This window comes from Mesoplodon densirostris, chromosome 16 (assembly GCF_025265405.1).
Source record: "Mesoplodon densirostris isolate mMesDen1 chromosome 16, mMesDen1 primary haplotype, whole genome shotgun sequence".
Lineage (NCBI taxonomy): Eukaryota > Metazoa > Chordata > Mammalia > Artiodactyla > Ziphiidae > Mesoplodon > Mesoplodon densirostris.
Window position 1 is genome coordinate 67105647 of NC_082676.1, and position 19129 is coordinate 67124775.

Sequence of the window (19129 nt, forward strand, 5' to 3'; positions counted from 1 at the left end):
TAGCGGAGTGTATGGCACCCATGGACACGACAGTCAAGAAAACAGGCAGATTTTAAAGTTGTATGAAGATTTTTATAATAAGTAGGCTGGAAATAATCCTGGTATCCAGTAGTTGGGGAATGATTAGACAGGGTGGTGGTTTTACACACTGGAACGTCCTGTGGCCACTGAAGATGAGAAATGGGGGCGAGGCCAGACCCTGGAGTGGGTGGGTGGCTCACTGCCAGGTTAAAGCAGTGGGAACAGGGCAGTGTAGGATTTCAGAGCACAGAGGCCGTGAGGTGAACGGTGGGAGGAATTTAAAATAGCGTAAAGGGTGGGCCAGTTTTCTTCTTCTTTTCTGTAGTCAATTAAAAAAGTGCACCCTTTTTACTTTGAAAAGTTTTAAACAAACCCTGAGCTAGTGACAATAGATTGATGGTCCTTGCACACTTGTCTCTGAGATCCCACAGCTGCTGCCTTGCACCCTGGCTCCATCTGCCCCCAACCCCATCGCTCAAGTATTTCAAGACAAGTCTCAGACCTCATGTCTGCTCACCCCCACATACTTCAGAAGGCGTCTCTGGAAAAGGGGGGACAGCTATTTTATACCGTACCTGACAGAGCTCACTGTAAGTTGGTATCAACTAGTACCTGGTCCATGGAAACATGCCCTAGTTGCCACAGCATTTTTTCCCGTTGACCTGTCTGAACTGGGGTGAAAACCAGAAGCCAGCCCACACAAGCTTGGGGGTTGTGTCTCCAGGTCTCTGACTCTCCCCTCCTTTGTCCCGTGAAGGGTCCACGGTCGGACCCATCTCAGTGTGCAGTCAGGCTTGCTCCATGTCCGTGTGTTTTCCGCAAGCTGAACGTTAGCTCTGAAGGCCTGACTGGATTTCGGTACAAGTTTCAGGGTGAGAAAGTCTCGCAGGCAAATCCCTACACTTCATTGTTGCTTCACGTTGCGTGCGGGGAGAATGGGTGTTTCTCAGAGCTCCATTCAGGGCTGGCACGTCCTGGGTGGTCTCCTTCTCAGTGTGGCCCCACGTAGCCCAGGCTCTGTGGGCACCCTGAGCCGAGCCTGGCCTGTGCAGCCGGTTGGGACACCCAGGCACACTCCATCCTCGCTCATCCCGGAGTGTGAGCGAACGGCCCCAGACACCTGACTTGCGACACACCAGTAGGAGCGTGATGGAGGGTCAGGCTCTCAGGTGTGACTGGGCTACTTCTTCAAGGGAGTAACCATGCGCCCAGGTCATTCTCTCTCTGCTTTGCTGCGGGGAGGAATTTTACACAGATTTCTGTAAAATCTAAAGCAGAACATTTTGTTCTGAGGCAGTTGTGTACACCCTATACCCCAGACCCTCCGTTCCGTGACCTTGCGGGGACACTTGAGGGGCTGTCCTGAGCATGGGGCAGGGCTGCTGCCCATAGGTGGGCCCGGCGTGGAGTCAGCCCTCAGCCCTGTCCCCGCACAGGTGTGCTGCCTGGGGTGTGTTCTGTTTGTGAACATGGGTCTGTAGGAGCTCAGGAAGTGTTTCCAGCTCCACGTGGTGAAGGGGTTTACTGAGTCAGGTCAGGGTCTGGCCCAGGAGCCTGGCTGTGGACACTCACCACAGGGCCCTGCCTGTAGATAACCGGGAGCGGGGCGACCAGAGGTTCTAATCGGGGGCACCACTCCTCCCCCTCCTCCCACCTCCACCCGTGGGATGACTCAGCTGTTCTGGCGGCCTCCTGGAGCGCTGAGTCACGGTGGGCTGGTTATCTGCTCCGTGGACCAACTTCACAGACCCCACAGCTGCCTGCCCCACCCTTGGCCTGGGTGGATGCGCCCGCCTGGCCTGGCTGTGGCCCCTGATAGGTCCCAGAGTGAGCACGGGCGCGGAGGGAAGGGGATGGCCTGGCGCCTCCTGGCTTCTCTGTTAGCCAGGGTCTCAGGAAGAGCTGCTTACCCTGAGGACAGGTCTTCACTGAACAGTGGGCCTGGTGCTTCTGTTTCTCACACTGTGACCTTGTTGTAACATGGGCCGTGTGACCAAATTCTCACACAGCCGGTCCTGTCCACTAGCACTCAGCGGCACATTGGTGACTGCAGACATTGCCAGGGGTTCTGCTCTGTTCTGAGCACTTGACATGTTGACTGATTGCTGAGAGAGGGGCCACTGTTCTCCTTTCTCAGATGGGAGCCTGTGACCCGGGGTCACACAGCAGGTGGCTGATGGGATCTGTGCCTTCCATTGCGCCACTGGGCTGCCTCTGTCATGCCCAGAGTGGATGCCTGAACGTCCTCTGCCTTCCTGCACGGCCCTGACCTGGGGCCCTGAGCATGGGCACCTCTCTCTGCTTGTTAGAAATGCCTGTGTCACCCCTCCCTCCCCACTGGGGACCCCCACGGAGCCCTGTGTGCTCCGTCCAGGCGGCCGTTCCCTGCCCACGTTGCTGGGACAGGCCCTAGAGGGGACCTGGGACTGGGGACAGTGGTGGCACCCAGAGAGGGGCTCTGAGTGTTGCTGCATGTCCTCCCCGAGTGCGTGTGCTACGATCGAGTTGGCTGTGGCCTCTCTCCTGCAGGCCAACGCTGACCCATCGGTGATAAACTGTCTGCACAACCTCTCCCGCCGCATTGCCACCGTGCTGCAGCACGAGGAGCGCCGCTGCCAGTACCTCACGCGGGAGGCCAAGCTGATCCTGGCGCTGCAGGACGAGGTGTCTGCCATGGCCGACGGTGAGGGCGGCGGGCGGCCTCTCTGGGCAGGGACCCCATTGGGTGGCCCGATGTGGAAACTAATGGTCTGTATGGTGGGCTGAGCATGCCCTGGGTGCACAGGAAGACCCCCAAGGGACACAGCTAGACCCAGATTCCTGAACGGATGTTCCAGGAGTGGCTTCCCAGCCCAAAACGTTCCCCTCCCCCCAGACCCCTGCGCGGTGGCTCTTCCTGCAGGTCAGGCACCGCCTGCCCCGCCCTGGTCCCGCTGGACAGTCCCCTGAAGCAGGGGGCATGCAGAGGGGCAGCAGGAAGATCGAGCTGGCTGGGGGGGAGGCAGTTCTTTGCTTTCACCTACATTGAAGGGAGACCCAACTGAGTTACCAGCTGACCAGTTATTAAAAGTAGCATCTGCTGATAGATCCCCATGAGGCTTTGGTGTACTGTCAACATTTCAGAGCAGAGAGATGCCCACCTGTCACAGACTGTTCACCTCCGTCTTCTCAGGTCAGCACCTCCATAACAGAAGAGAAAACTAGGGACAGATTTGCCAGTGAACCTGGGCTAATTTTAGCAATAAGTAGAAGTGTACATGAACTGTGTCACTCGGGTGCCTTTTTTCAGTAAACATTAGCTTTTGATGTTTGACAGTTAGTTGTCAAAATGTGTCAAATATTTGTTTTGCCCAGTTATCTGCTAGCTAATAACAATCCCGAAGTTTTGTTTTTTAAACATTCTCTATAGAATCTGTGACTTATTCACAGGAAATTTTTTAAAGTTCAATTTAAGTGCATATATTTTTTTGTTAGACATTTATGAGAAAAGATTAACAAGAGACTTTGGATCATGAAAATAAATTGCACTGGTGTAAGTGTGTGGGGGAAGGAGTCGGGTGAGGCAGGGAGTGATTGGTCTGAGGTGGGGTGGCTCTGGCGGCCTGCGGGGAGCCTGCAGCGTAGCTGCAGAAGGGTTTCTTCCTGTGAGGGCTGTGGCTACAGGGTCAGGTTGGGCCACTGGTGAAGGGTAAATCCAGACATCCCGTATAAAGGCGGTTGAGCACACCAGTGGAGAATTTCCTGATGTTTGGTTTACAGCCACTTAAGATTCTTTTTAGGTTAAGCTTGTCTTCTGGCCTGTGCACGCTCCTCGCTGTGCAGACTCTGAGTCCTCTGTGTTACAATTCTTGCAGCAAATGATGGGCCTCAGTCCCCGTTCCATCACATCCTGCCCAAGTGCAAGCTGGCCAGGGACCTCAAGGACGCTTACGACAGGTGAGACGGTGGCCTGCTTCCCATGGGCCTCCCCGGGCTGGTGCCGTTTCCCTGCTGTGCCTGAGATGGGGGGAGGCTGGGGAGGAGCCCCGCTGGGACGTTCACCTCCAGACTTGTCTTTAGCCAGAAAATGAACCTAAAGAAAGCTGAGCATGGGATCCGCAATGCACGGTGACGCTGACTGAGTGCAACACCGTGCCAAGTTCCAGGCCCACCTTCATTAGGCGCGGCCACTGTCACCACCTCACCCACGAGGAGACGGAGGCTCAGAGGCTGGGGCTGGGGTTGGCTCTGCTCCCCCCACGCCAGGGTCATGGGGGTTTGGGGCCCTGAGTGTGTGAGGGCAGCAGGCGTTGGAGACACTGCTCATATCAGTGGCTCAACACCAACTCTCTTAGATGTGGACCAGCAAGGCACTTCTCTTCTTTTTAAAGAGCGTCCATGTGGCTCTGACCACTGCTCCCTGGGCCTGGGTCTGCAGTGGGGATGGGATGGGGAATGGGGGTGGGGGGCTGTCTGCCCAAATGCACCTGGCCAGTTGGCTCACCAGGGGCCTCTCAGGGCTGAGGGGACCTCGCAGCACCAGGCATGTTGCTGGACAGATAGTGTGTAGGTGCAGACCTCTCTCCTCTCCACCGCCCCCAACTTCCCCACATTCTCTGCTCCCCCACCTCCCCCACCCCGGCTTTCTTGGGGCTTCGCTCCGTCCAGTGGACCCACATTCCCTGCTGGAGGTGGACCTCATCTGAGAGCTGGGGCCACGGCACCATCGGGGATCTTCATTGCAGCGTGTGGGATCTTTAGTTGCGGCGTGCGGGATCTTTAGTTGCGGCGTGCGGGATCTAGTTCCCTGACCAGGGATTGAACCCCGGGCCCCCTGCATTGGGAGCGTGGAGTTTTAGCCACTGGACCACCAGGGAAGTCCCTTTCTTTTTTTTTAACGTTAATGTTTTTTCTGATTTCACCAATGATATGTGTTTATTATAGACATTTAGGAAATATAAAAAAATATAAAGGAAATAAAAATCATCTATAATCCCATACCCCGTGATAATCACTATGACCTTTTGGTAATTTTCCTTTTTTTTAAACTTAAGCCTTTGAAAAGGTCACCTGTCCTTTGAGTCTGAAAGTCAGAGCACAGAGTTTCTTTCCAGTTGCACCCTCGCCAGGTTTCCTTCCTGGTGGCAGGGTGCATTGCATCAGGCAGCCGAGTGTCGTGCGCCCTGTCGCAAGGTGCTAAAGCACATACGGTGAACCCTTTCACAGCCAGAGCGCACTGAGTGCACGGTTCACCCTTTACCTCCTCACTTTAATGTGCAGCTTACCGACAGACGTCTGTCTGTTGGTAAATAGGGACCGACTTCTCCTTGCTGCACAGCTGCCTGCCCCCTCCCTGAGGCATCATTGGCTCCAGCTTTTGCTGCTGAAAGACGTGCTGCTCAACCAAATGTGTGTTATTTTGTGCGAGTGCTTGTGCATCCATGAGATAAATTCCTAAAAGTAGAATTGACGGGCTGAATAGGTCAGGTGTGCGTGTCATTTGGAGGCACTTCCTTCTGTGGCTCAGTCTGCATTCCCATCAGCAGCACCTGAGCTTTGCCAGCCCAGGGTCTTGTGAGCTTTTGGGTTCTGCCCACCATGATGGGTGGAGGACGGGGTCTCAGGGCAGCTTTATCTGAACGCAGGTGTGCACGACCTCGCGTGTGGAACATCCCTGTTTCCTTTCCTGTGAGCGCTCTGCTCCGACCCCTCACCTGTTTTGTTTTTTGTTTCTTTTTTGGCCCAGCTGCACAGCTTGGGGGATCTTAGTTCCCCGACTAGGAGTTGAACCTGCGCCCTCTGTGCTGAAAGCGTAGAGTCCTAACCACTGGACCGCCAGGGAAGTTTTCACCCCTCACCCATGTTCTGTTGGGGGCACAGGTGCCTTTATGTGGGAGGGAGAGCTGTCCTTTGGGGTTTGTGTCCGGGCTGGAATTTCCGTTTCTTTATTTCGGTGACCTCTGGGCGTTGGGGGAAATCAGAGCAGCATGAAATGCCCCTTGCTGCATGATTGCCTTGGTTTCTGGTCCCTCCTGCTCTGGAGACCTCTTGGCGAAGCCTTGGTCTTGACCCAGAACAGGTTTCTGGTCTTGTAGTCTGACCCCGTCTCTTTTTTTTTTTTTGCGGTATGTGGGCCTCTCACTGTTGTGGCCTCTCCCGTTGCGGAGCACAGGCTCCGGACACGCAGGCTCAACGACCATGGCTCATGGGCCAAGCTGCTCCGCGGCATGTGGGATCTTCCCAGACCGGGGCACGAACCCGTGTCGCCTGCATCGTCAGGCGGACTCTCAACCACTGCGCCACCAGGGAAGCCCAGACCCCGTCTCTTTTTATCCACATGATCACATGGAAGTTTTTCCTGCAGTAAGAGAATTGCTGCCCTCTGGTTTGGGTGGGCTGGTATGAGAAACCCCTTCCTTGGAAACTGTTGCCATTTTCTGAGTGGGAGTTTGCATGCCTCAAGTAGGATTAGACTACAAGCTAAGTTCACGCTAACGTGGAATTACAATAAAAAGCAAACCAGAATCAGACTTTATGTTTCTAAGTGAATAATGAGCTGTGATTTCTTAGGTTTGAATTGTGTTGGAAAGTTGGAGGGAGTAAGGCCCTGGAGAGTTGGCTGCCTCCTTGGTGACCTGCTGGGCCGGCTGAGCTGGGGCTTGGGGCAGCCCAGCACCCTCTAGTGGCACTAGTTCCAAGGACAGGAGTCAGCGTTTGCGGCAAAAACAGCTGCCAGGGTCCACCATTCAGCACTTAGATTCCTTCCAGAACCGAGGTGTGTCAGTTTCCTCCAGGTGAAACACCACCCCATCCTTCCTGTTTCCAGACCTCACTCTGACCAAGTGGGGTCTGGAAACAGGCTCCTGGGTCCTGGGTCCGGCCCCAGGGAAACTGGCAGTGCTTCTCCCACAGGAGTCCCAGGGGCATCGGTGTCCTCCCCGTCCCCTGTCCCTGCCTGGCAACAGCAGCGGCTCTGAGACTTCCCAGGAGCCCCCTGGTCTGTGGCCTTCCCTCTGACCCACCAGGTCCATGTTGGCCTCGAGGGTCTGGCCTGGCCCACTCCGCTCCTGCAGGGTGGACTGCACCTTGGAGCTAAGAAGGGGAGGCTGCGCAGGCGGCGGGGAACATACAGCTCTTTCTTGGTGGAGACTTGCTGGCTGACCCCTGGGAAGGGCGTTCTCAGAGCAGAAGTGAGAGGCTGGAAGCTGTGAGAACTGGTTGAGGTTAGGGGTTGGGGTGGGACTTTGCAAAGGAATGGCTCTGGATTGGCTGCTTTAATTAAAATCCGGGTTTGTGGTGTGGCCTGGCGGTCCTGTGCCCCGGGACCTAGGTGCCTGTGGCCGCCTCAACTTGCCCAGCACCTGTGTCTCCCCGTGCAGCTTCATGACTTGAGTGACAGCACCGCACGAGGTCAGGGATGTCCTCTCGCTTTCTGTGACACAGCCCTCGTGCTCAGCATGTGGTTGGAGGGCTGAGTACACAGGCGTCCCCTTGATGTGGATTCCGTGGGGCTCGAAGAAGTGTTTGTTGAAGAGTTCTCAGAGCTGGCAGGGCCTGTAGTGGGCCCGGGAGGCTGGGAGCCTGGGGAAGCCACCCCGGTCCGGGCCTGCGGGTGGTGCTTTGTGTGCTGGGGATGCTGCCTTACTGCTGCCCATCCAGAGCAGGGCCCACAGGCACGTCCACAGGTACCCTGGGCATTGCAGTCCCTGTTGCCATGAAACGCACTTAAACTTAAACAGTTCAAGGTTGGCCTTTTGGAGCCCACCCAGACCTCGTGGGTCATGTGCAGTTTCGTCCCAGTACATGTTGTGTTTGGACCAAAGGGTGTAGGGCTGGCTTCGAAGGTCTCTGGCCTGGGGCAGGAAGAAGGGTGACCGGTCCGAGGCTAGAGGAGGACGTCAGGTTAGGAATTGAAATTCTCTCTTGGATGCTGAGGTGTGAGCTGATGAAATGAGCTGGTGCACAGTCTGGGGTGGGAAAGATAAGAGCTTGTTGGAAGGCCGGTGTGGCCGCCTCAGGACGCATCTATCTCAAGTCGCAGGCGGGGCGGCGTCTCGGAGCTGTGTGAGGGGCCGGATAAGCCTCACACAGGGGCAGTGTTTTTCCTCAGTGTTCCCAGACCCAACCGTTAACTGCCGGCAAATAGAAGTGAGAGCTTCCCAGGACCCTTTTCGGGCCCAACTTCTACTCCGCTAGTCTTGTCTTAAAACTGCACGCACTTGAGAAACAAGGGTAAATGTCTCTCTTTCCTCCTCCTGACAGACCTCAGCACAGCTCTGGGCTCACCTCTTGATGGCGGTGGGGTTTATAGGGCATTCCCAGTGCGGTGCCCTCCCTCCTGGCTTGTTCCAGGGTGTCCCGGGGTTCGCCTGGTCCTGCAGCTGGCCCTCGGGTGCTGCTGGAGGTGGTGCTCAGGGTCTGCACGCTACAGAGCTCCGTTTGTTTGTAAAGAGGCACCAGCCTCAGTGCCAAGTGCCCCACGGGAGGAGGTCGCCAGTGTTGGGAACATGGAGTAAAGTCCACGTGGAAACTAGGGACCCAGGGAGGGCGTGTCTCCCCCCAGAGAAGAGGACCCCATGCCAGCGTGTGCCCAGACTGTGTGGCCAGGGCTCTGGGGACAGTGACATGGTGGAGAGTCTGCACAGGCCTTGACTCTTCATTTCCCTGGTACCCAGATTTGGCACTTGCAACTGAGTCTCCATGGGGCCTGTCCCAAGCCCCCTCCCAGCCCATACACACCCCCGCACCCTCCCCCCATCCCTTTTCTTACCACTCTTTTGGGCTTCTCATGTTGACACAGTTTGCTTATGATTCCCTGTGTCTTTCTCGGCACCGCTGAGTGGGAACCCCCAAGTACAGGGCTGTAAATTGTGCCCCAGGAGCCCGAACCAGTGCTTGGGGCCTCTGCACGTGCCACGTGGCTTGGCGACCTGCACGCGGCATCCCTGGGCTCCTTGAGGAGCCCACACGGCTATCTCTGAAATGAGAGGCCTCTCAGTGTTTACTTCTGACTCTGTGGCATTCATTCCAGCAGGCACTTTGAGCTGTGTCCTAGAGGTGAGCTCAGAGACAGGAAGACCTTGATTTTGAATCCACCAGCCTTTCTGAGCAGGGATGAAGTGAATGGAGGAGGAGCTGGCGCCCGGTTTCCTCCGCCTGCTTCCCTCATACACAGATGCTGAGAGCATAAATGTTGCCCAGGCAAGTGGAGCCACTACCCTGGGTCCCCTTCGTGTGACTTTTGATCCCTGAAGACCCTGTTTCTCAGGGTTTGACGTGAGCCGTCCAGCCCACAAAGGCCCTTGGCCAAGTAGTGGGGAGGCTCCAGGAGCCTCCGTCTGCTCAGGTGTACTTGCTTCCTTCTGGAAGAAGCCAAGAGTGGTGTCCTCCACTGGGACCTGAGGAAGGACCCAGGGTCTCTTCCCCAAATCGTGACAGTCACCAAACCCGTGCCTGGGTTTCATGTTGAGGGGCTGTGGCATCAGCAATGGCCAAACCTTTGCCCTCCAGACTCAGCCACAGCCTGCAGCCCCACCCCTGCAGCTCAGAGCCTAAGACCGTCCCTTGAGGGGGGCTCCTGGGGGCCTGGTTCTCCTGGCGCCCTGGTGACAGGACAGGCAGAGGGAGCAGACACTGGTGTTGGCAGGAGTCCTGGGGCAGTTGAGGTCACAGACGTGCTCTGTGTTCTTCCTACGGTCCTTTGCCCATTGCCCATTCCCTGCTGGAGACAATGAAGGCTTATTTTTACATTTGGAACTGCTGACCACGGATTCTGCCATCCGTCTGGGCGGAGCTGTGGGGAGAGACTGTAAGAACGGCCTGTGGGCGCGGGGCAGGGGCCACGGGGCCGCCTCCCAGCACCTTGCATCTGTGTGCCTGAGAGCCCTGAGACCTGGGCGCCAGCGGGGCCAGCAGAGTGGGGCTGGAGTGTGATGGGGAGGGTACCCTGGGCAGGGCAGGCGGGCCTCGGCTGGGCACAGACCCCCTTGCCTTCTGCTCCAGCAGTTGCTCCCCCCGCATCCACACCAGGTGCCATGCCACGGAGCCGTGGCCCCAGCTTTGTGTGTGGTCCCCCTGCACGGTGCCACTAGGAGACTGTTCTCCTGGCAGGGGCTTCCTGAGAGATGGTCCCCCCAGAGCGGACACATGTTCCTCGGGCCTTTTCCTTCCTCCGTTCAGGAAATGCACTCAGTGCCCTCACGTACCCCACCATTACCAGTTGTGCAGTGAGAAGTGCACCTTGTGACTGAATTCTGGTCGGGAAACAGCACTGACCAGCAGACGGCAGGTTGTGCTGCTGCCCGGTGCACAGGACACACGGGAACTGTGAGCAGCCTGTGGGCCTGGCTCATGGTTGAGCCACTGAGAAGGTGGTGCTTGAGTTGAGACCTGAAAAGGGGGGAAGGAACCCCGGGGCACCTGGGGGAGAGTGTGTGGCCCAGGGCAATTACACGGGCTTGGAGAGCCGCAGGGCAGCCTATTTTGCTGGACCCATGGGAGGCGGGGAGGAGACAGGGTCGGAGAAGAGTGGGCAGGTCCCACAGGGCTCCAGCACTCTGGGGTCTTGGTTGGGACTGCTTACGTGGGAGCCCTGGGGGTCTGAGTGGAGAGGGCGGACAGAGGGGGCCAGAGTGGAGAAGGTCTGGACTTTGTCCCTGCCGTGAAGCAGATAGGATTGACAGATGGTTTGAGGTGGGATGTGAGAAATGAGGGTCAGACGCAGAGTTGCCACGTCTGGCCTGAGCAAGGCCAGGGCTTGAAAGAACCAAAGTTCCATCACGGAAACGAGGGAAGCCGAAGGTTTGAGCCGAGGCTGGCGGTGGCGGTGGCCGTGGAGCCCCTGGGGCTGCTGGTGTCTGCAGGGGGATGGGCCCCTCCCCGCCAGGACCTTCCTCTCCTGCTCAACTCTCCCTTTTGGTGACAGGCCCTGCCCTGCCTGGCAGCCCACTGTGATGGAGCCTTCCTCAGGTGTGCAGAGGCGGCCTCAGGATACCCCTAGTGCACTGAGCCTGTGGGACAGAGATGGGAGCCCTGGCTCTCTGGTTGGACTACAGATTCCAGGGCTGGCCAGGAATACAGTTTTTGTGGGTGTTCCTAATACTTTTTCTTCTCTTACACATACTGAGGTCTGGGACAAGATGCTTTCTTGCTCTGGAAGTCTCCCCCTGTAGTTTCCTCCGTGTGCCGGGAGGAGGCGCCCTCAGGGGGGGTCTGTGTGGCTTGTGTGCACAGCTGGGAGCTGCTGTGTGGGTGGCTGACGGCCTGCTTTCTGCAGCCTGTGCACATCTGGCGTGGTGCGGCTCCACGTCAACAGCTGGCTGGAGGTGAGCTTCTGCCTGCCCCATAAGATCCACTACGCGGCCACGAGCCTTATCCCCCCCGAGGCCATCGAGCGGAGCCTGAAGGCCATCCGGTGAGTGCCAGCCCCACGCACACCCTGCCGGGGCCCTGCTCTCCTGTGTCCTGAGGTTTACCAAGTACTTGGTTCCAAAAATCGTCTTTTCCTCTTCCTGCCACAGAAATTGGCAGGTAGGGCGCTGCTGTTTACAGAGTAAAAACACATGCTTTTGTGTCCAGTTTTGTCTAGAGATGACCACCCCAGGTTCCCCACGGGCCCTCTCAGCACTGCCTGGCCAAGCGGGGCACTGTGCTGCGGTCCCAGATGAGGGCCTGGGCAGGGCTGTGGGGATGAGCATCATGGCAGGGACAGGGAACCAACCACGGGAGGCATTGTGTCTTCATGGTGTTACTCACCGAACCTCCTGCTCAGATCAGAACTTGTGAGATCTGTTTCTTCATGTCACTGATTTCCTTCGAGGAAAGCGCTGAGCCCAATCTTCTGCCTCCCCCTCCTCCACCAAGTCCTTTGTTTCCTTAAATGTTTTTTAACCAGAAAAAGAAATCTGGGTACATAATAGAAAATGTTGAGACAACAGAAAGCAAAGCACTGCCTGGTCCCTCCTCCCTCCCCAGGCCTGTGCGCCGCCCCGGGCTTCCTTGCTAAGCGTATTTCTAGGTAGTTCTGTTCATAGTCTGCAGTGGGGATTTTGCTTTTCCCATATTTGGGACTCTTTCCTTAGGAAAGATTCACTTGTTTTTGAACGAACCTTTGCTGGGCAATCCCAGAGGTGGGATGGAGCCGGGTCACCCGTCAGGCCTTCCTCAGTTTTTTCTGTGGGTGATCCTTGCAGGTTTTTAAAGGCCTCAGGGCACAGCACTGTCTTCCGCTTCCTCCCTGGCCTCTTCTCTGCAGGTGCACACCCAGGGCAGGGGCCTGGGGCTCGCTGGTTGTGCTGACCTGTGTCTCTGCCCCACAGCCCGTACCACGCCCTGCTGCTGCTCAGCGACGAGAAGTCCCTGCTGGGCGAGCTCCCGATCGACTGCTCCCCAGCCCTGGTGCGTGTGATCAAGACCACGTCTGCTGTGAAGAACCTGCAGCAGCTGGCCCAGGACGCAGACCTGGCCTTGCTGCAGGTACCCTGGGGGCTTGAGGAGACACCCTGGGTGGGCAGGATGGGCAGCAGGGAGGGGCTGGATGCATCACAGCTGGCACCTCAAGCCGCCTCCCGAGGGCCTCCATCCAGCCGAGGGCTGCTGCATGGCCTGCTGTGGTGGTGGGTGGATCTGGAGTCCGACCTGGGATCAGGGCCCCGGGACTGACTTCCTCCTCTGTGGAGGGAGGGGGCAGTGAAACTGTGGCAGAGGGGTGAGGCCATCGTGGTGCCAGGTGACGGCGCCGCGCAGGACCAGAGCCAGGGCTGGGGGCTTGCAGGGTTGAAGCAGGGGCACGCAGGGTGCCTTAGCCCATGTGGGAGCCATGCAGAGCCAGCACCAAACCCAGTGGCCTTGATTCCCCCCGCCACGCCCCACGGGCACACAGGCCTGTGTTCTGTGCAAGGTGCCACCTCCTTGCCGAGCCACGTGCTCATGAGCTGCCCTTTCTGATCAGATGGGGGCCCCTCCGCCCTGGCTGTGGATCTGGTTTGAACCTGGGCAGGGGCTGGGGGCAAGGAAAAGCACAGGGAGAAGTTGGAGGCCAGGGGCAGGGGGCCGGGGCAGGGGGCCTTCCAAGCGACAGCCTGAGGGTGGACTCAGGGTCTGGAACGGGGCACTGTGTGACCGCCAGGGGGCAGCAGGGCCTGGCCCAGGGACCAGTGGCTCCTTCAAAGGCCAAGGGTGGAGCACCATGAGGCAGGCCACCTAGGCCCCTGTGAGGCACCTCCAGGGAGCCCTTGGCCTTTGCTCCTTAGCACGTTAGGGGAGCTTGTCTACCAGGCCTGACTCTCAGGCCGTTTTTCCCCAAAGCAGCCTTTCTGGATTCTGTCGTCCCGAATAAGCCCTTCCCCCATCTCTACCCCATGACCTTTGTCCACCCCGTCTGAAAGTGTTTATCGGGCTCTGCCTTCGTGTTTCACATGGGCTCCTGGACTGCCTTCCTAGCACCCACGAGACACAGAACACTGAACGCGCTAGCTGTTGTGTGTGCGGGGTTTGTGTTCTGACTGGCTGATTGGCAGATGCCTGTGAGTGTGCAGCTCTGAGGGGGTGACCCTCACTGTCCCCTGAGGCTGCCCAACATGGAGCCTGTTTGGACGCTGTGCCTCACAGTTCCCCCAGACACAGACAAAGCTCTGATGATGTCCCCTTCGCCTCTCCCCGGCCTTGCCATGGGGTCCCCTTGCTGTTTCCTTCCATGCCCCTTCCCACTGAACCTGGTGCAAATCAGAGCTTGCCGCTGGTGTGGTCGTGCAGACGCCCCCTGGGGCCCAGCCCTGGTGGTTGACCTTACCAGAGGGCTGCTTCCTGCAGCAGACCACCTAGCGGAGGCCCCGTGGGGAGGGAGGGCAGCGAGCCCAGCTGGAACCTCAAGCACAGGTGTGAATGTCAGCAGATGATTTAAAATCACTCATGTTCCATCCTAGGCAAAAAAGCTCTACAAGTATTTTGAGGGTTTTTTGTCATGATGAAATTAATATATTCTTATAAAAATTCAAATATCATACAAATTATAAACAGAAAAAAAGAAAGTCCCCATAATCCCATATCCTAGTGGTAACCTAGATTCCTCCAAGCTTTTTATATACATATTAACACATAATCTTTGAATAACAAAATTGGGATCACATACTACTTGTGATTGGGTGAACAGTGGCCCCGTAGACCTAATCCTCGGGACCTGTGAGTGTGACCTTCCTTATGTGGGACTTTGCAGAGGGGAATAACTCCTTGAGACAGGGTGATGATCCTGGATGATCTGGGTGGGCCCTTCTGAGAGGGAGGCGGGGATGTGACCATGAGGCAGAGATGAGACGTGTGGTCACAGCAGCTTGGAAGCAAAGAACAGTCTCCCTGCTGACAGCTTGACTCCAGCCGGGTGATCCTGATTTCAGACTTGTGGCCTGCAGAGGGCGCTCTGGCTGCAGGGAGAGGTGGGAGGTGGAGCCCATTGGGCGAGGGTGGTGGCAGAGATGGAGGGAAGAGGGCCTGTGTCCTTTAGAGCCATCAGCACTGGGACTTGGGCTGAGAAAGAAGAGGGTCAGCGATGGAACTGAAATTTCCTCTGTGTTTGAGTTGTCTGTGTCACTGGAGGCCCTGTTTGCCGAGACGAGGTAGAGGTGTCCCCGGCACTGTCACAGGTATGCATGCACCCTCAGAGGCACTTGGCCGTGGTGCTGCAGGATGAGCGGTGCCCGTTGCCATGGTCCCACCCTGGCTCCCTGTCCTGGCATCATGGTCTGTGTCTTGAGAGTCCAGGGCAGCAGGACAGTGGGATGTTCTCCAGGGATGAGTGTGTGGAGGGGGCAGGTGCAGTGACCCACATCCACTGTCACGTGGAGCCCCGACCCCATGCTGGGCGCCGGCTGGGCTGTGGGCTGGCCTCTGCTGGAATGTGCAGCCAAGCCCCTTGATCAGCTGGACTGGCCTCATCTCAGGTGCCCCAGCGTCCCCGTGCTGGTGCCAGCCAGGACGGCTCAGGGACCAGTGATGGAGAGGCTTGTGGCCATGAGCCAGGGAGCTGCGTGGGTTGGCCTCCCCAACATTGCCCTCCCGGCCCTCTGCCCGCAGGTTTTCCAGCTTGCTGCGCACCTGGTGTACTGGGGCAAGGCCATCATCATCTACCCGCTGTGTGAGAACAACGTCTACATGCTTTCTCCCAACGCCAGTGTGTGTCTGTGAGTCCCCCTGTCTGCCAGAGCCCAGGGTCCCCAAGTGGGCAGGGGTGTGGCTGGCAGGGCCGGCCAGGTGGTGCTCCCCAGGTCAGCTGGGCCCACGTTCCAGTCCTGGCCTGGTCCAGCCCTGCATGGCACCCCTGGCCTGTGCTCTTCCAGCACCTACGGCCTCCAGGAAGGGTCTGTGCCTTCCCGTACCTGCTGGCCAGTGGGTGCTGCACGGGGCACCTGGTGGGAGGTCAGGAGCCTTGGCCTTGATTAGGGGGCTCCTAGGGGCTGTGGTGTGGGGGAAGCATCTGGGTTCTGTGCTCATTGCACCCATCCTGGCCCACCCACCAGGCTGCGCCCCCTCCTGCCCACCACAGGCTCATGGCGAGGGTGCAGACACCTGAATGGTGGGGAGGTCTGCTGAGCTCACGGACCCTCACCCCCTGTCCCCAGGTACTCTCCGCTGGCTGAGCAGTTCTCACGCCAGTTTCCGTCTCATGACCTGCCGTCTGTCCTCGCTAAGTTCTCCTTGCCGGTCTCCTTGTCAGAATTTAGGAACCCCCTGGCCCCCGCTGTGCAGGAGGTGAGTCTCAGGAACTCTGGGAGCCCAGGAACCGCCCACCTGGCGTCAGTCCCTGATTCCAGGCTCCCAGTGCTGCCGTGCTTTTAGCCTTGGTTTGGGGGGAGGTGCTTGCTGTGTAGGTGGTACCTGCCCTGCCATGGTGACCAGAAGCCGGGTCCCTGGCTAGGCTGCCTGCGGACACTTGGGCATTGCAAGTCCCTCCCCCACATGGAGCCCCCCTGCCCATGGTGGGCACTTCTTAGGGTTAGAACGCAGTTAAGAGGCCCAATTGGCAGGAGATCGGTGACCTCTCCTGGGAGGACAGCCACTTGGTGCCCCCTTCTGGGCCTGGGGATCCCATAGTTGGGGGACGCAGAGGAGATTTTGTTTTCACTGAGCCTGGTCCCTACACTCCTACTCCCTCCCCTGCCTGCCATGGTCCAGGTGGCCACAGGGTCTGTGGGTCTAAGTCCTGGGCTCACTGGTCCCCAGAATCTCCTCATCCAAGGGGTCCTGGGTCTTGGTCAGGGCGAGAGGCAGGCAGGAGTGCTGGGTGTGGTGGGCTGGCCACCAGGGAGGGGTGAGATGTGTGGAGCGAACTGGTGAGTTCTGTGTTTGTGGCAGGGTTGAGTGTAGCCTGGATCCGAGAGGCTTTGCCTCCTCCCCTCCACTGCAAACCTGGGGCTCGGGGGCTCTGGGCAGGGCCAGGTGGGACAAGTGTCGGAGATGGGTCTGGGTGTTCTCAAGGCTTTGTCTTCAAAAGTAAAGTATTTGCTTTAATAAGTGCCAGGTCTGTTAGGCAAAAACAGTCCTTAAAAGCTTAAAAGGGGGCTTCCCTGGTGGTGCAATGGTTGAGAGTCCTCCTGCCGATGCAGGGGACACGGGTTCGTGCCCCGGTCCGGGAAGATCCCACATGCCGCGGAGCGGCTGGGCCCGTGAGCCATGGCCGCTGAGCCTGCGCGTCCGGAGCCTGTGCTCCACAACGGGAGAGGCCACAACAGTGAGAGGCCCGCATACCACACACACACACACACAAAAGCTTAAAAGGAAACCCTCTTCCTCCTCAAGTTGTGAATGAGGAGGAGACCCTGTTGGTCCGTCCGCTCATTTAGACGCCAAGTGTGACTGTTCTGAATGCCGTCTTTCATGGCACCTTTGGTTTCCAGGAACTGTGCCAGGTCATGCCAGCTGAATAAAAGACACACTTTGCATGTTCACCCTCTCCCCTCCCCAGCGGAAACTTCCCGATGGTCCGGATGGCGGGTGGCTTTTCTAGGCCAAGCCTGAGGGGCCCGGATGGAGCCAGTTCTGGTTCTGCTCAGTCCCAGGGTGAGGCCGCCTGCCTTCCATACCTACTACTTCAGGCCCAGAATGTGCTCAAGTGCTGATGAAGTCTCTTAATTTAATATAATTTTTATTTATTTAAATTGATTTATTTATTTTGGCTGCGCTGGGTCTTTGTTGCGGCGCGCAGGCTTAGTTGTGGTATATAGGATCTTAGTTCCCCGACCAGGGATCGAACCCGGGCCCCCTGCATTGGGAGCAAGGAGTATTAACCACTGGACCACCAGGGAAGTCCCTCATAATTTAATTATTTTACAATCCTTTTTAATTTTCTTTGGTGTGACTGGGTTCCATATGCCCCTATTTCCATTCCCGGTCAGCCAGCCAGCCCCTCCCAGCAAGGGACCCCCAGGGATGAGCAGGTGGGTGTGTGGGTCTGAGGACGGGGACGCCAGGTGCACACACGCCCCCACTCACGGCTGCTGGAGCACCACCTGCACAGGCTTCCCCGTCCCCAGGCAGGCTTTCAGGTTGACCCAAGGTGGGGGGACTTCTTTGCTCACAGGGCAGCTGCCAGCAGCCTCTTTCTGAACCGTGTCCAGGGCCCGCACAGAGGCTAGTGGGCTGGGGAAGAGGGGGCAGAGCAGGTCCCCCGCGTCACAGGTCCTGCTCCTCAGCTCTGGGCAAGAAAGGACGGCCGTGGGCAGCCCGGGCGTGGGCAGGAGCAAGGGCAGGTGTGGCCCCGCTGCCTCCCCTGGACGGGACTTGGGGTTGCAGAGCGGCTGGCGGCTGGGTGCTCCCTCTCCTGAGGTGTGGGGCCGCGCCGACCTCCGGGGTGACCTGGGGGTCATGTCTCAGGCCTGCCCGTCCTGCAGACGCAGCTCATCCAGATGGTGGTGTGGATGCTGCAGCACAGGCTCCTGGTCCAGCTGCACACCTACGTTTGCCTGATGGCCTCGCCCAGTGAGGACGAGCCCCGCCCCCGGGAGGATGACGTGCCCCTCACCACCAGGGTTGGCGGCCGCAGCCTCAGCACGCCCAACGCCCTCAGCTTTGGCTCCCCAAGTAGGACCCCCTGCCCAGGGCATCTGTCTGGTGGGGGGTGAGCACCTTGGGCGCCCTCGGAAGAGGCAGGCGGCCAGGAGGCCCAGTTTGGGCATCTCAGGGAATGACCACAGCACCTTCACAGGGCTGCACTCGAAAACGTGCACACACAGTGCCCGTGGGCAGCTGTGTCCCCGAGGATGCCACTTCGCCCAGCTGGGCAGCTCTCCCTCGGGGAGGTCCCCTCCCCCGCCTCCCTGAGGATGAGGCTCTACCTTGCTGAGTCAGGAGCAGCCTGGCCCAGCCTGGGGTCAGAGCAGACCACACCCCATCCCTGGGAGGACCGTTGAAACCTCCGTGCTCAGGGCCTATGAGGAGAGTGACTGTCATAGTCCCTTTTCGAAGGAGCTGTTTTGGCCACGGTGTGCCCCCTAAGGCGGCAGCCCCTCACCCCAAGTCCCTGGCTTGGGGAAGACGAGGGGCTGGAAGGTTTAGGGGGAGGCACCTCCCCAGGCTAAGGCGGGGCCTTGGACATCAGGCTCAGTGCTGGACCTGCCTGCCCAGGGCTCCTGTCTTCTGAGTGGGTGGGAGGGGTTGGATGACCAGGCTGGCCTTGGGGTGAGGGGCTGCTCCCCAAGGGCACAGCAGTTAATCCCCAGGTGGGCGCAGGTGACTCGTGGGGCTGGGGGCAGCCACTCCCTGACTGTGCCCATCCTCAGCCAGCAGTGATGACATGACCCTCACCAGCCCCAGCATGGACAACTCCAGTGCAGAGCTGCTCCCCAGTGGGGACTCGCCACTCAACAGGAGGATGACGGAGAACCTGCTGGCCAGCCTGTCTGAGCATGAACGGGCAGCCATCCTCAGCGTGCCCGCGGCACAGAACCCTGAGGACCTCCGCATGTTTGCCAGGTGGAGCAGGGGCCACATCTAGGGTCAGGACAGAAAGTGGATCTCAGCTTAAATCCCGATGGCAAACAGCCCTCACTGGTTGAGGTGGCATCTCCAGTACACAGCCGTCCCCACCTGGCACCTGCATGTGGGGGTCTCTCCTGTACTTCCTGGGTGTTTCTTGTCACGT

General features: G+C 58.3%; 1 protein-coding gene across 3 annotated transcripts in view; it reads left to right on the forward strand.

Moving 5' to 3' along the window:
* Window positions 1-19129, forward strand: part of NPRL3 (NPR3 like, GATOR1 complex subunit) — a 35323-nt gene that overhangs the window by 14970 nt on the left and 1224 nt on the right. For all 3 annotated transcript variants that reach the window (XM_060120150.1, XM_060120148.1, XM_060120149.1), the window contains 8 exons: window positions 2551-2704; window positions 3876-3957; window positions 11276-11413; window positions 12318-12474; window positions 15067-15173; window positions 15612-15741; window positions 17880-18069; window positions 18768-18960. In XM_060120150.1, the coding sequence (XP_059976133.1) occupies window positions 2551-2704; window positions 3876-3957; window positions 11276-11413; window positions 12318-12474; window positions 15067-15173; window positions 15612-15741; window positions 17880-18069; window positions 18768-18960 (1151 nt within the window). The remainder of the gene's footprint in view (window positions 1-2550; window positions 2705-3875; window positions 3958-11275; window positions 11414-12317; window positions 12475-15066; window positions 15174-15611; window positions 15742-17879; window positions 18070-18767; window positions 18961-19129) is intronic.